At 47.4% G+C, this 12,710-nt stretch overlaps 1 protein-coding gene across 1 annotated transcript; it reads left to right on the top strand.

Annotated features, from left to right (window-relative positions):
• Positions 1-366: 366 nt before the first annotated feature.
• Positions 367-2,000, top strand: wol (Dolichyl-phosphate beta-glucosyltransferase wollknaeuel). The gene is made up of 5 exons (XM_067770154.1): positions 367-616; positions 691-865; positions 920-1,125; positions 1,196-1,383; positions 1,452-2,000. Exons 1-5 carry the CDS (start codon positions 545-547, stop codon positions 1,795-1,797), a joined length of 987 nt encoding a protein of 328 aa, XP_067626255.1. The 5' UTR covers positions 367-544; the 3' UTR covers positions 1,798-2,000.
• The last annotated feature ends 10,710 nt before the right edge of the window (positions 2,001-12,710 follow it).

Below are 12,710 nucleotides of genomic sequence, written 5' to 3'. Positions count from 1 at the left end.
ATTGCCCATGTAAACAAAAGATCAGCTGTTTTTTATGGACAATTTTTACGTCATTTTCCTTTAGCTCTTGTTTTTTTCTCTCTTTCTTTCATTCGCTCAAGCAGTCATGTGTGACGTTGTGCGCGACATTGTGAATGATGACAAAGTGTGATCTCTTATCTGTCAACTGCCTGACAGGCTGTTCAATATGGCGGCGCCTATCTTCAGCGGGTGATAGAAAGAGATACAGAATGAGACAGCGATAGTCAAATACGAATCAGGTGATCCAATCACTTTGGAATTTTGACGTTTATACAGAAGAGATCACACTTTGTCATCATTCACAATGGTGCGAAGCAATTTTGAACGCGTGAATGCGCAATCTTCTGAATTGTGATTTGTGATTGCCAACCGGCAACCAGCGTTGTGATAAAAATATTCTTGGTGTAAATCTGTGTGGTATATTCTTTTAACTTACGTGTTATTTGAAACCATCTGCCTCAACTACCGAGAAATGTGAAGAACTGCCTGGAAGACATCGCCATAGGGAACAAAAATTTACCCCATGACTTTAATTCAGCTTGCACAGGTGGTTCTGGCTACTGGCGTGTCAGTAGTAGCGGGCTGCCTCATTGTGGTAAATATTCTTGTAGTGTGATGCTTAATCCGTATATCATTACAACAATTATATTAACTTCCAAATAACTTCAGCTTTATGTTGTACAAAAAGCGATAACAAAACCTTTTCCTGTAATAAAGCGTCGAAAAGAAGAGCAACACTTCCTTGATCCTATAGCAATAAAAAATGTAGATTTTCCAACGATAGAAAATGCACCAAGCGTTGATTTAAGTGTAATTGTGCCCGCATACAATGAGGAGCAGCGATGTGAGTGAGATTGGTAAATTGTATTTGTATCTAAAAAATAAATTTATTTTATAGTGCCATCCATGATGGAGGAATGCCTTAACTTCCTAGAAGAAAAATCCAAAGATGCAAGTTTTACTTATGAAGTAATTGTAGTTAGCGATGGCAGCAGTGATGGCACAGTATCACTCGCATTGAAATATTCCAAGCGCTTTACGGCAAACAAACTTCGTGTGCTGGAGCTCATTGACAATCGCGGCAAAGGCGGTGCTGTGCGTCTGGTACTGAGACATTTTTATCTTTTTTACTTTTTAATCAATTAAGTTTTCCTTATTTCTTCACTCTGTAAAGGGAATGCTAAGCGCACGCGGACGTTATCTACTTTTTGCAGATGCTGATGGAGCAACCAAATTTTCTGATTATGCTAAATTAGAACAAAGCATAAGAAGTGTTGCAACAGATTGGCAGTCAGATGCCATAGTGGTTGGGTCACGTGCTCATTTAGAGAAGGAAGCAATTGCTACGCGCAGCTTTTTCCGGTTAGAGTTAATTTAGTTATACGTACATACTTGAATCTTAATATCTATTGTATCTTCCATACCAACAGCACATTCCTTATGCACGGCTTTCATTTTCTGGTTTGGCTTTTCGCTGTGCGAAGCATACGAGATACACAATGTGGCTTCAAATTGCTAACACGTTCTGCGGCACATAAGCTTTTTAAAAATTTACACGTCGAACGTTGGGCTTTCGATGTGGAATTGCTTTATATGGCGGAACGTTTGAAAATTCCGATATCTGAAGTATCTGTGAATTGGAAAGAAATCGAAGGCTCGAAACTAACGCCAGTCTGGTCGTGGTTGCAGATGGGCGTTGACTTATTTTTAATTTGGTTCAGATACACCATCGGTGCGTGGCAATTGTATGATGAGAATAAGGAGCACACTTCTTAATATTGTGACATTTTATTTTAGTCTAGAGACCCGCGCAAACTGAATTTTCAATATCAATACTTGTTCATTACTACTTCAACTGAAGTGCAATTAAGATTTTTTTCTTTAAGATAAAAGAAAACCGCAGATGTGAAACATACCATTTTAAGAACCGTTACATACATAAAGAACTCAAATCAAAATAAAAGCAAAATATTATGGTAGTGAAGATATTTATTTACTTGAAAAGTAGTAGAGATGTTGTTCAAGCAGCTAGTCAAACGCGTTTTGGCAAGTCCTATTCCTATTTGATTCCAGAGCTGTAAAGCTATAGAAAAATTTTATTTTGATATAGTAACTACAGCTTAACTATTTTTTAACGTTTTCAATAACTTTTTTTTTGTTGTTGTTGTTGTATTAACGATAAAGACACTCCCCTAAGGCATTGGGGAGTGTTGTTGTTGTTGTTGTTGTAGCAGTGCTTCGCCCCACCTAACAGCCGCGACCGATCACAAATTGTCATCAATATCCTCTAACGGGAGTCCAAGGAAACTTGCTGTTTCAACAGGGGTGGACCATAATGAAAGGGGTGTTAAGAGGCGTTGGTTCCACATTACAATTAAAGAGATGGTTGGTGTCATGTGGGGAGACATTGCAAGCGGCGCATATATTTTGTATGTCGGGGATGATTCTGAATAGGTAAGAGTTTAACCTGTTACAGTATCCAGAACGAAGTTGAGCAAGAGTGACACGCGTTTCCCTGGGGAGTATTCGTTCCTCTTCCACAAGCTTTGGGTACTTTTCTTTGAGTACTGGATTCACCGGGCAATTCCCGACATAAAGGTCCGACGCCTGTTTGTGGAGTTCACCAAGGACCTGCTTGTGTTTTTTTGCTTCATACGGCTGGGTTCTCAGGTGCCGTATTTCCTCAAAATGCTTACGGAGATGACTCCTTAAGCCCCTAGGCGATGTTGGCTCATCAATCAGATGTCTGTTTGGATGCCCAGGTTTCTGGGACAGGAACTGTTTGGCTAGCATCTCATTTCTCTCGCTGATGGGGAGTATTCTCGCCTCATTATGTAGATGATGTTCTGGGGACATAAGAAGGCAGCCCGTGGCGATTCTGAGAGCAGTATTTTGGCAGGCCTGTATCTTCTTCCAGTGGGTAATTTTTAGGCTTGGCGACCATATGGGTGACGCGTAGCACGTAAACGGCTGGCCAATTGCTTTGTATGTAGTAATTAGCGTTTCTTTATCTTTTCCCCAGGTACTGCCAGCATCGAATTTGAGGATTTTTTTACGGTTCTGGATTTTCGGAACAATTGCGGCTGCGTGCTCACCAAATGTAGATCCTGATCGAACGTCGCACCCAAGATTTTGGGGTGTAGGACAGTCGGTAGCGTAGTGCCATCGACGTGGATGTTCAAAATGGTCGACATTTGGGACGTCCATGTTGTAAATAAGGTCGCGGAAGATTTAGTCGGTGATAATGCCAGGTTTCGCGAGGCGAAAAAACTGGAGAGATCAGGGAGGTAGCCGTTTATTCTGTTGCAGAGCTCATCGATCTGTGCTCCTGGGCCTGTGGCCATTATTGTGCAGTCATCGGCGTATGAAACGATAGTGACTCCTTCTGGTGGTGAAGGTAGCTTAGATATGTAGAAATTAAACAAAAGTGGGGATAGGACACCACCCTGTGGCACCCCTTGTTTAATTCTTCTTGGTTTTGATGTTTGGTTTCTAAATTGCACCAATGCCTGCCGACCACCCAGATAATTTGCGGTCCACCTTTTAAGACATGGGGGAAGGGTAGACCCTTCCAGGTCTTGCAGTAACGTGCCATGGTTGACCGTATCAAAAGCTTTTGATAGGTCTAGCGCTACGAGTACTGTTCTATGGTGGGGGTTTTGATTTAAACCGCAATTTATTTGGGTGCTGATGGGATTTAGCGCGGTGGTGGTGCTATAGAGTTTTCTGAAGCCATGCTGATGAGAGGCTAGCTGCAAATTTGCTTGGAAGTAGGAGAGCAAAATGGCTTCAAGCGTCTTTGTTATTGGCGATAGGAGAGATATCGGACGATACGACTCTCCTATGTTAGCTGGTTTCCCAGGCTTTAATAGCGGGACCACCTTGGCCATTTTTCGGGTATGACAAAGGTGGAAAGAGACAGGTTGAAGACATATGTTAAGTATTTGAAACCCTCTTTCCCTAGGCTTTTAAGCGTCGGCATGGCTATGCCGTCTGGGCCCACTGCTTTGGATGGTTTAGCGTGACCAATGGCATCTTCAACCTCTCTGGCGGTTATGGTAATTGGTGACGCGCTGAATTTATGTTTATGTGCGTGTCTGTTGGCCCTCCGTCTATCTTTGTCGACCGTAGAATGCATTACATATTGACGGCAGAAAGCGGTCGCGCATTTTTTCGAATCCGACAGCACTTTATCGCCGAAGGCGATGGAAACTTTGTCATTGTGCTTAGACGGATTCGATTGGGACTTTACGGTGGACCAAAGTTTACTCACACCAGCAGATAGGTTACAACCTCTTAGGTGCTCCTCCCATTTCGCTCGCTTGTGTTCATTCACAAGCAATCTGATGCGTTGGTTTATGTCCCTTATTTGGGGGTCGCCTGGGTCGAGCTGTCTTATAAGGTCACGTTCTCTCGCTAAATTTGCGGCCTCCGCCGGGAAGTGGGGCCGAATTTCGGGAATTCTCCCGGCGGGAATGAAACGTGCCGAGGCGGATTTAATGACCTTGCGGAAAGCATGCTCCCCTTGGCGGGCATCAGTCGGGATAGGGAGGGCAGCAAAGAGGTTGTCTGTAAAAGATTTGTATTCCTCCCACTTTCCTTTTTTAAAGTTTATGAAAGTGCGTTTTTCTGCAACGATGAAGTCGGCGGTACGCTCGAACGAAATAAGTATAGGCAGGTGGTCGGATGCCAATCTTACCATGGGCTGCTAGTTGACGCAGTTTACGAGTTCTGCGCTCACGATTGAGATATCTGGCGAACTGTGACAGCTTCCTACCATACGTGTGGGGGCGACTCCGTTTATATGTCAGAACGTTGTTTCTTCTATTTGATCCGCTAACATCTCACCCCTACTGTCCACCCGCAAGTTTGAATGCCATAGATCGTGATGGGCATTGAAATCGCCTAAGATAATGCGATTGTTTCCAGTGAGTACGCCGCTGATATCAGGGCGGTATCCACTGGGGCAACAGGTGGCAGGAGGGATGTATATGCTGATGATTTCTAGATTTGCATCGCCCGACCCAGAACAACCTGTCCGATGCAACCATCCCTTGCACGAGACACACTGAACAGAGTATGACCGTCCTAAAAAGATTCTTTTCTGGCAAATGCAGCAAAACCATTTCTCAGGACCGGGGTCAGGAGACGGACCCGGATTGGGTTCGATACCTTCCCGGAATAAGAGAATATGTAGCAGTCCTGCTGCAAGGAGCTGCTGGGAGGATGACAATTTGTGGGAGGGACGAAACAAATTAAATGGGGTCACACTGAAAGGACAGTCCTTGGTCGGGAAAAATCCCGAGTCGCTCCGGTACATAGAACCGAGTGCCTTGGGAAGCGAAAAAAAAAGGTCCGACGTCTGTTTGTGGAGTTCACCAAGGACCTGCTTGTGTTTTTTTGCTTCATACGGCTGGTTCTCAGGTGCCGTATTTCCTCAAAATGCCTATGGAGATGACTCCTTAAGCCCCTAGGCGGTGTTGGTTCATCAATCAGATGTCTGTTTGGATGCCCAGGTTTCTGGGTATTCAACAGGAACTGTTTGGTTAGCATCTCATTTCTCTCCCTGATGGGGAGTATTCTCGCCTCATTATGTAGATGATGTTCTGGGGACATAAGAAGGCAGCCCGTGGCGATTCTGAGAGCAGTATTTTGGCAGGCCTGTATCTTCTTCCAGTGGGTAATTTTTAGGCTTGGCGACCATATGGGTGACGCGTAGCACGTAAACGGCTGGACAATTGCTTTGTATATAGTAATGAGCGTTTCTTTATCTTTTCCCCAGGTACTGCCAGCAAGGAATTTGAGGATTTTTTTACATTTCTGGATTTTCGGAACAATTGCGGCTGCGTGCTCACCAAAATGTAGATCCTGATCGAACGTCGCACCCAAGATTTTGGGGTGTAGGACAGTCGGTAGCGTAGTGCCATCGACGTGGATGTTCAAAATGGTCGACATTTGGGACGTCCATGTTGTAAATAAGGTCGCGGAAGATTTAGTCGGTGATAATGCCAGGTTTCGCGAGGCGAAAAAACTGGAGAGATCAGGGTGGTAGCCGTTTATTCTGTTGCAGAGCTCATCGATCTGTGCGCCTGGGCCTGTGGCCATTATTGTGCAGTCATCGGCGTATGAAACGATAGTGACTCCTTCTGGTGGTGAAGGTAGCTTAGATATGTAGAAATTAAACAAAAGTGGGGATAGGACACCACCCTGTGGCACCCCTTGTTTAATTCTTCTTGGTTTTGATGTTTGGTTTCTAAATTGCACCAATGCCTGCCGACCACCCAGATAATTTGCGGTCCACCTTTTAAGACATGGGGGAAGGGTAGACCCTTCCAGGTCTTGCAGTAACGTGCCATCGTTGACGTATCAAAAGCTTTTGATAGGTCTAGCGCTACGAGTACTGTTCTATGGTGGGGGTTTTGATTTAAATCACAATTTATTTGGGTGCTGATGGCATTTAGCGCGGTGGTGGTGCTATAGAGTTTTCTGAAGCCATGCTGATGAGAGCTAGCTGCAAATTTGCTTGGAAGTAGGAGAGCAAAATGGCTTCAAGCGTCTTTGTTACTGGCGATAGGGGAGATATCGGACGATACGACTCTCCTATGTTAGCTGGTTTCCCAGGCTTTAATAGCGGGACCACCTTGGCCATTTTTCGGGTATGACAAAGGTGGAAAGAGACAGGTTGAAGACATATGCTAAGTATTTGAAACCCTCTTTCCCTAGGCTTTTAAGCATCGGCATGGCTATGCCGTCTGGGCCCACTGCTTTGGATGGTTTAGCGTGACCAATGCATCTTCAACCTCTCTGGCGGCGATGGTAATTGGTGACGCGCTGAATTTATGTTTATGTGCGTGTCTGTTGGCCGTCCGTCTATCCTTGTCGACCGTAGAATGCATTACATATTGACGGCAGAAAGCGGTCGCGCATTTTTTCGAATCCGACAGCACTTTATCGCCGAAGGCGATGGAAACTTTGTCATTGTGCTTAGACGGATTCGATTGGGACTTTACGGTGGACCAAAATTTACTCACACCAGCAGATAGGTTACAACCTCTTAGATGCTCCTCCCATTTCGCTCGCTTGTGTTCATTCACAAGCAATCTGATGTGTTGGTGTATGTCCCTTATTTGGGGGTCGCCTGGGTCGAGCTGTCTTATAAGGTCACGTTCTCTCGCTAAATTTGCGGCCTCCGCCGGGAAGTGTGGCCGAATTTCGGGAATTCTCCCGGCGGGAACGAAACGTGCCGAGGCGGATTCAATGACCTTGCGGAAAACATTCTCCCCTTGGCGGGCATCAGTCGGGATAGGGAGGGCAGCAAAGAGGTTGTCTGTAAAAGATTTGTATTCCTCCCACTTTCCTTTTTTAAAGTTTATGAAAGTGCGTTTTTCTGCAACGATGAAGTCGGCGGTACGCTCGAATGAAATAAGTATAGGCAGGTGGTCGGATGCCAATGTTACCATCGGCTGCTAGTTGACGCAGTTTACGAGTTCTGCGTTCACGATTGAGATATCTGCCGAACTGTGACAGCTTCCTACCATTCGTGTGGGGGCGTCTCCGTTTATTGTGCAGAACGTCGTTTCTCCTATTTGATCCGTCAACAGCTCACGCCTACTGTCCGCCCGCAAGTTTGAATACCATAGATCGTGATGGGCATTAAAGTCGCCTAAGATAATGCGATTGTTGCCAGTGAGTAAGGCGCTAATATTAGTGCGGCATCCACTGGGGCAACAGGTGGCAGGAGGGATGTAGATGTTGATGATTTCTAGGTTTGCATCGCGGACAGATAGGCCTTGACGTTCTAAGACATTGTCCCTGCGGTCGATGCCAGGATCAAATATATGATATTGCACAGAGTGGTGTATGATAAATGCGAGGCCGCCTCCATTACCGCTCATGCGATCTTTTCTGTGGACATTATACCCAGAACAGGTTTGCAGTGCAGATCTTGCTGTGAGTTTAGTCTCTTGAATCGCAGCAATGCGGATGTTGTGCCGCTTCATGAAATCGACTATCTCCGTGATCTTCCCAGTTAATCCATTACAGTTTAACTGCAGAATTCTGAAGTGCATAGGGGGAGACGTCGCCACTCTGGGAGTAAGTGACGGGTGACTACGCCTAGGTTGAGGAAGGCCAGGACGCAACTGCTGTTGTGGCCCTGGGACTGGGCGTCCTTGGGAAAGCATTGGGGTACGGTAGATTGGGGTTTGCGACCTGGCAACATGGCGCAATGAAACCAGGGGGGGGGGGGGGCTTGCCGTAGCGGAGACCAGAACATCTAGGAAAATGGCACCGCCCAACCCAGGAGCTGCATTGGGCGGATGTCGCAAACATATATATTCTGTGTTGGCAAACGGGGTTAGGGACTAAGAGTCAGTTTCCCAGACCTACACGATTGCTGCTGGAAAAGAGGGGAGAGACGACGCTTCCCAAGGCAGTCGGTTCTATGTACCGGAGCGACTCGGGATTTTTCCCGACCAAGGACTGTCATTTCAGTGTAACCCCATTTAATTTGTTTCTTCCCTCCCACAAATTGTCATCCTCCCAGCAGCTCCTTGCAGCAGGACTGCTCCATATTCTCTTGCTCTGGGAAGGTATCGAATCCATTCCGGGTCCGTCTCCTGACCCCGGTCCTGAGAAATGGTTTTGCTGCATCTGTCGGAAAAGAATCTTTTTAGGACGGTCATACTCTGTTCAGTGTGTCTCGTGTAAGGGATGGTTGCATCGGACAGGTTGTTCTGGGCTTGATCCCAAAACCCAACGTCCACGTAACTTTTATAAATCTTTTGTGGCTCCTTGCTGTTCACGCCCAAGGGCGCCCCGTAGTCTACGTCTAAGCGCCCCCCCATTACCTTCCAGCAGCCCCGCTGCTCAGCAAGCCACAACAAGTACCCGCTGCTGCTCGCGCCTTACGGCGCCAACAACTCAAACAGCTGCTACCACTCATAACTACAATCTTCGTAGTAGAGTCGGAAGCAATGCTGAGCAACAGCCCCTGCCCCGTCTTCTCCCCCCCTCTTTTCCGGCAGCAATCGTGTAGGTCAGGGAAACAGACTCTTAGTCCCTACCTCCGTTTGCACCGTTTGCCAGCACAGAATATATATGTTTGCGACATCCGCCCAATGCAACTCCTGCCTTGGGTGGTGCCACTTTCCTAGATGTTCTGGTCTCCGCGACGGCAACCCCTCGACGGGTTTCATCGCGCCATGTTGCCAGGTCGCAAACCCAAATCATCCGGGTACCCCAATGCTTGCCCAAGGACGCCCAGTCCCAGGGCCACAACAGCAATTGCGTCCTGGCCTTCCTCAACCCAGGCGTACTCACCCGTCACTTACCCCCAGAGTGGCGACGTCTCCCCTCATGCACTTCAGAATTCTGCAGTTAAACTGTAATGGACTAACTGGGAAGATTACGGAGATAGTCAATTTCATGAAGCGGCACAACATCCGCATTGCTGCGATTCAAGAGACTAAACTCACAGCACGATCTGCATTGCAGACCTGCTCTGGGTATAATGTCCACAGAAAAGATCGCGAGAGCGGAAATGGAGGCGGTCTCGCGTTTATAATACACCACTCTGTGCAATATCACATATTTGATCCTGGCATCGACCGCAGGGACAACGTCTTAGAACGTCAAGGCCTATCTGTCCGGTCAGGCGATGCAAACCTAGAAATCATCAACATCTACATCCCCCCTGCCACCTGTTGCCCCGGTGGATACCGCCCTAATATCAGAGCCTTACTCACTGGAAACAATCGCATTATTTTAGGCGACTTCAATGCCCATCATGATCTATGGCATTCAAATTTGCGGACGGACAGTAGGGGCGAGATGCTGGCGGATAAAATAGAAGAAACGACGTTCTGCACAATAAACGGAGACGCCCCCACACGTATGGTAGGAAGCTGTCACAGTTCGCCAGATATCTCAATCGTGAGCGCAGAACTCGTAAACTGCGTCAACTGGCAGCCGATGGTATCATTGGCATCCGACTCCCTGCCTATACTTGTTTCGCTCGAGCGTACCGCCGACTTCATCGTCACCGAAAAACGCACTTTCATAAACTTTAAAAAAGGAAAGTGGGAAGAATATAAATCCTTTACAGACAACCTCTTTGCTGCCCTCCCTATCCCGACTGATGCCCGCCAAGGGGAGCGTGCCTTCCGCAAGGTCATTGAATCCGCCTCGGCACGTTTCATTCCCGCCGGGAGAATTCCCGAAATCCGGCCCCACTTCCCGGCGAGGGCCGCAAACTTAGCGAGAGAACGTGACCTTATAAGGCAGCTTGATCCAGGCGACCCCCAAATAAGGGATATAAACCAACGCATCAGATTGCTTGTGGATGAACACAAGCGGGCGAAATGGGAGGAGCACCTAAGAGGTTGTAACCTCTCTACCGGTGTGGGTAAACTTTGGTCCACCGTAAAGTCCCTATCGAATCCGACTAAGCACAAAGACAAAGTTTCCATCGCCTTTGGTGACAAAGTGCTGTCGGATGCGAAAAAATGCGCGAGCGCTTTCTGCCGACAATATATAATGCATTCTACGGTCGACAAAGTTAGACGGAGGGCCAACAGACACGCACATAAACACAAATTCAGCGCGTCACCAATCACCATCACCGCTAAAGAGGTTGAGGACGCCATTGGTCGCGCTAAACCATCCAAAGCAGTGGGCCCAGACGGCATAGCCATGCCGATGCTTAAAAGCCTAGGGAAAGAGGGTTTCAAATATTTAGCGCAGGTCTTCAACCTGTCTCTTTCCACCTTTGTCATACCCCAGAAATGGAGAATGGCCAAGGTGGTCCCGCTACTAAAGCCTGGTAAACCAGCTAACATAGGAGAGTCGTATCGTCCGATATCTCTCCTATCGCCAGTAGCAAAGACGCTCGAAGCCATTTTGCTCCCTTATTTCCAAGCAAATTTGCAACTAGCCTCCCATCAGCATGGCTTCAGAAAACTCCATAGCACTACCTCCGCGCTAAATGCCATTGGCACCCAGATAAATTGCGGTTTAAATCAAAACCCCCACCATAGAACAGTACTCGTAGCGCTAGACCTATCAAAAGCTTTTGATACGGTCAACCATGGCTCGTTACTGCAAGACCTGGAAGGGTCTACCCTTCCCCCATGTCTTAAAAGGTGGACCGCAAATTATCTGGGTGGTCGGCAGGCATCGGTGCTATTTAGAAACGAAACATCAAAGCCAAGGAGAATTAAACAAGGGGTGCCACAGGGTGGTGTCCTATCCCCACTTTTGTTTAATTTCTACATATCTAAGCTACCTTCTCCACCGGAAGGAGTCACAATCGTTTCCTACGCCGATGACTGCACAGTAATGGCCACAGGCCCAGGCCCACAGATCGATGAGCTATGCAATAAAATAAACGGCTACCTCCCTGATCTCTCCAGTTTTTTCGCCTCGCGAAACCTGGCATTATCACCGACTAAATCTTCCGCGACCTTATTTACAACATGGACGTCCCAAATGTCGACCATTTTGAAGATCCACGTCGATGGCTCTACGCTACCGACTGTCCTACACCCCAAAATCTTGGGTGTGACGTTTGATCGGGATCTACATTTTGGTGAGCACGCAGCCGCAATTGTTCCGAGAATACAGAGCCGTAACAAAATCCTCAAATCCCTTGCTGGCAGTACCTGGGGAAAAGATAAAGAAACGCTCATGACTACATACAAAGCAATTAGCCAGCCGATTACGTGCTACGCGTCACCCATATGGTCGCCAAGCCTAAAAATTACCCACTGGAAGAAGCTACAGGCCTGCCAAAATACTGCTCTCAGAATTGCCACGGGCTATCTTCTTATGTCCCCAGAACACCATCTACATAATGAGGCGAGAATACTCCCCATCAGGGAAAGAAACGAGATGCTGACCAAACAGTTCCTGTTGAATACCCAGAAACCTGGGCATCCCAACAGACATCTGATTGACGAGCCAGCACCGCCTAGGGGCTTAAGGAGTCATCTCCGTAAGCATTTTGAGGAAATACGGCATCTGAGAACACAGCCGTATGAAGCGAAAAAACACAAGCAGGTCCTTGGTGAACTCCACAAACAGGCGTCGGACCTTTATGCCGGGAATTGCCCGGTGAACCCAGTACTCAAAGTAAAGTATCCAAAACTTGCGGAAGAGGAACGCATACTCCCCAGGGAAACGCGTGTCACTCTGGCTCAACTTCGTTCTGGATACTGTAACAGGTTAAACTCTTACCTATCCAGAATCAACCCCGACATACAAAATGTATGCCCGCTTGCAATGTGTCCCCACATGACACCAACCATCTCTTTAATTGTAATGTGGAACCAACGCCTCTAACACCCCTTTCCCTATGGTCCACCCCTGTTGAAACAGCAAGTTTCCTTGGACTCCCGTTATAGGATATTGATGACAGTTTGTGATCGGTCGCGTCTGTTAGGTGGGGCGAAGCACTGCTACAACAACAACAACAACAGGGGAGAGACGACGGGGTCAGGGGCTAATGCTCAGCATTTCTACCGACTCTGCTACGAAGATAGTAGTTATGAGTGGTAGCAGCTGTTTGAGTTGTTGGCGCCGCGGGGCGCGAGCAGCAGCGGGTACTAGTTGTGGCTTGCTGAACAGCTGGGTTGCTGGGAGGTAGAGGGGGGAGGGGGGGGGGGGGGCGCTAAGGCGTAGACTACGGACGC

The sequence above is a fragment of the Eurosta solidaginis genome, chromosome 2, assembly GCF_040869045.1.
Source record: "Eurosta solidaginis isolate ZX-2024a chromosome 2, ASM4086904v1, whole genome shotgun sequence".
In the NCBI taxonomy this organism is placed as follows: domain Eukaryota; kingdom Metazoa; phylum Arthropoda; class Insecta; order Diptera; family Tephritidae; genus Eurosta; species Eurosta solidaginis.
This window is presented reverse-complemented; position numbering and strand designations above follow the sequence as displayed.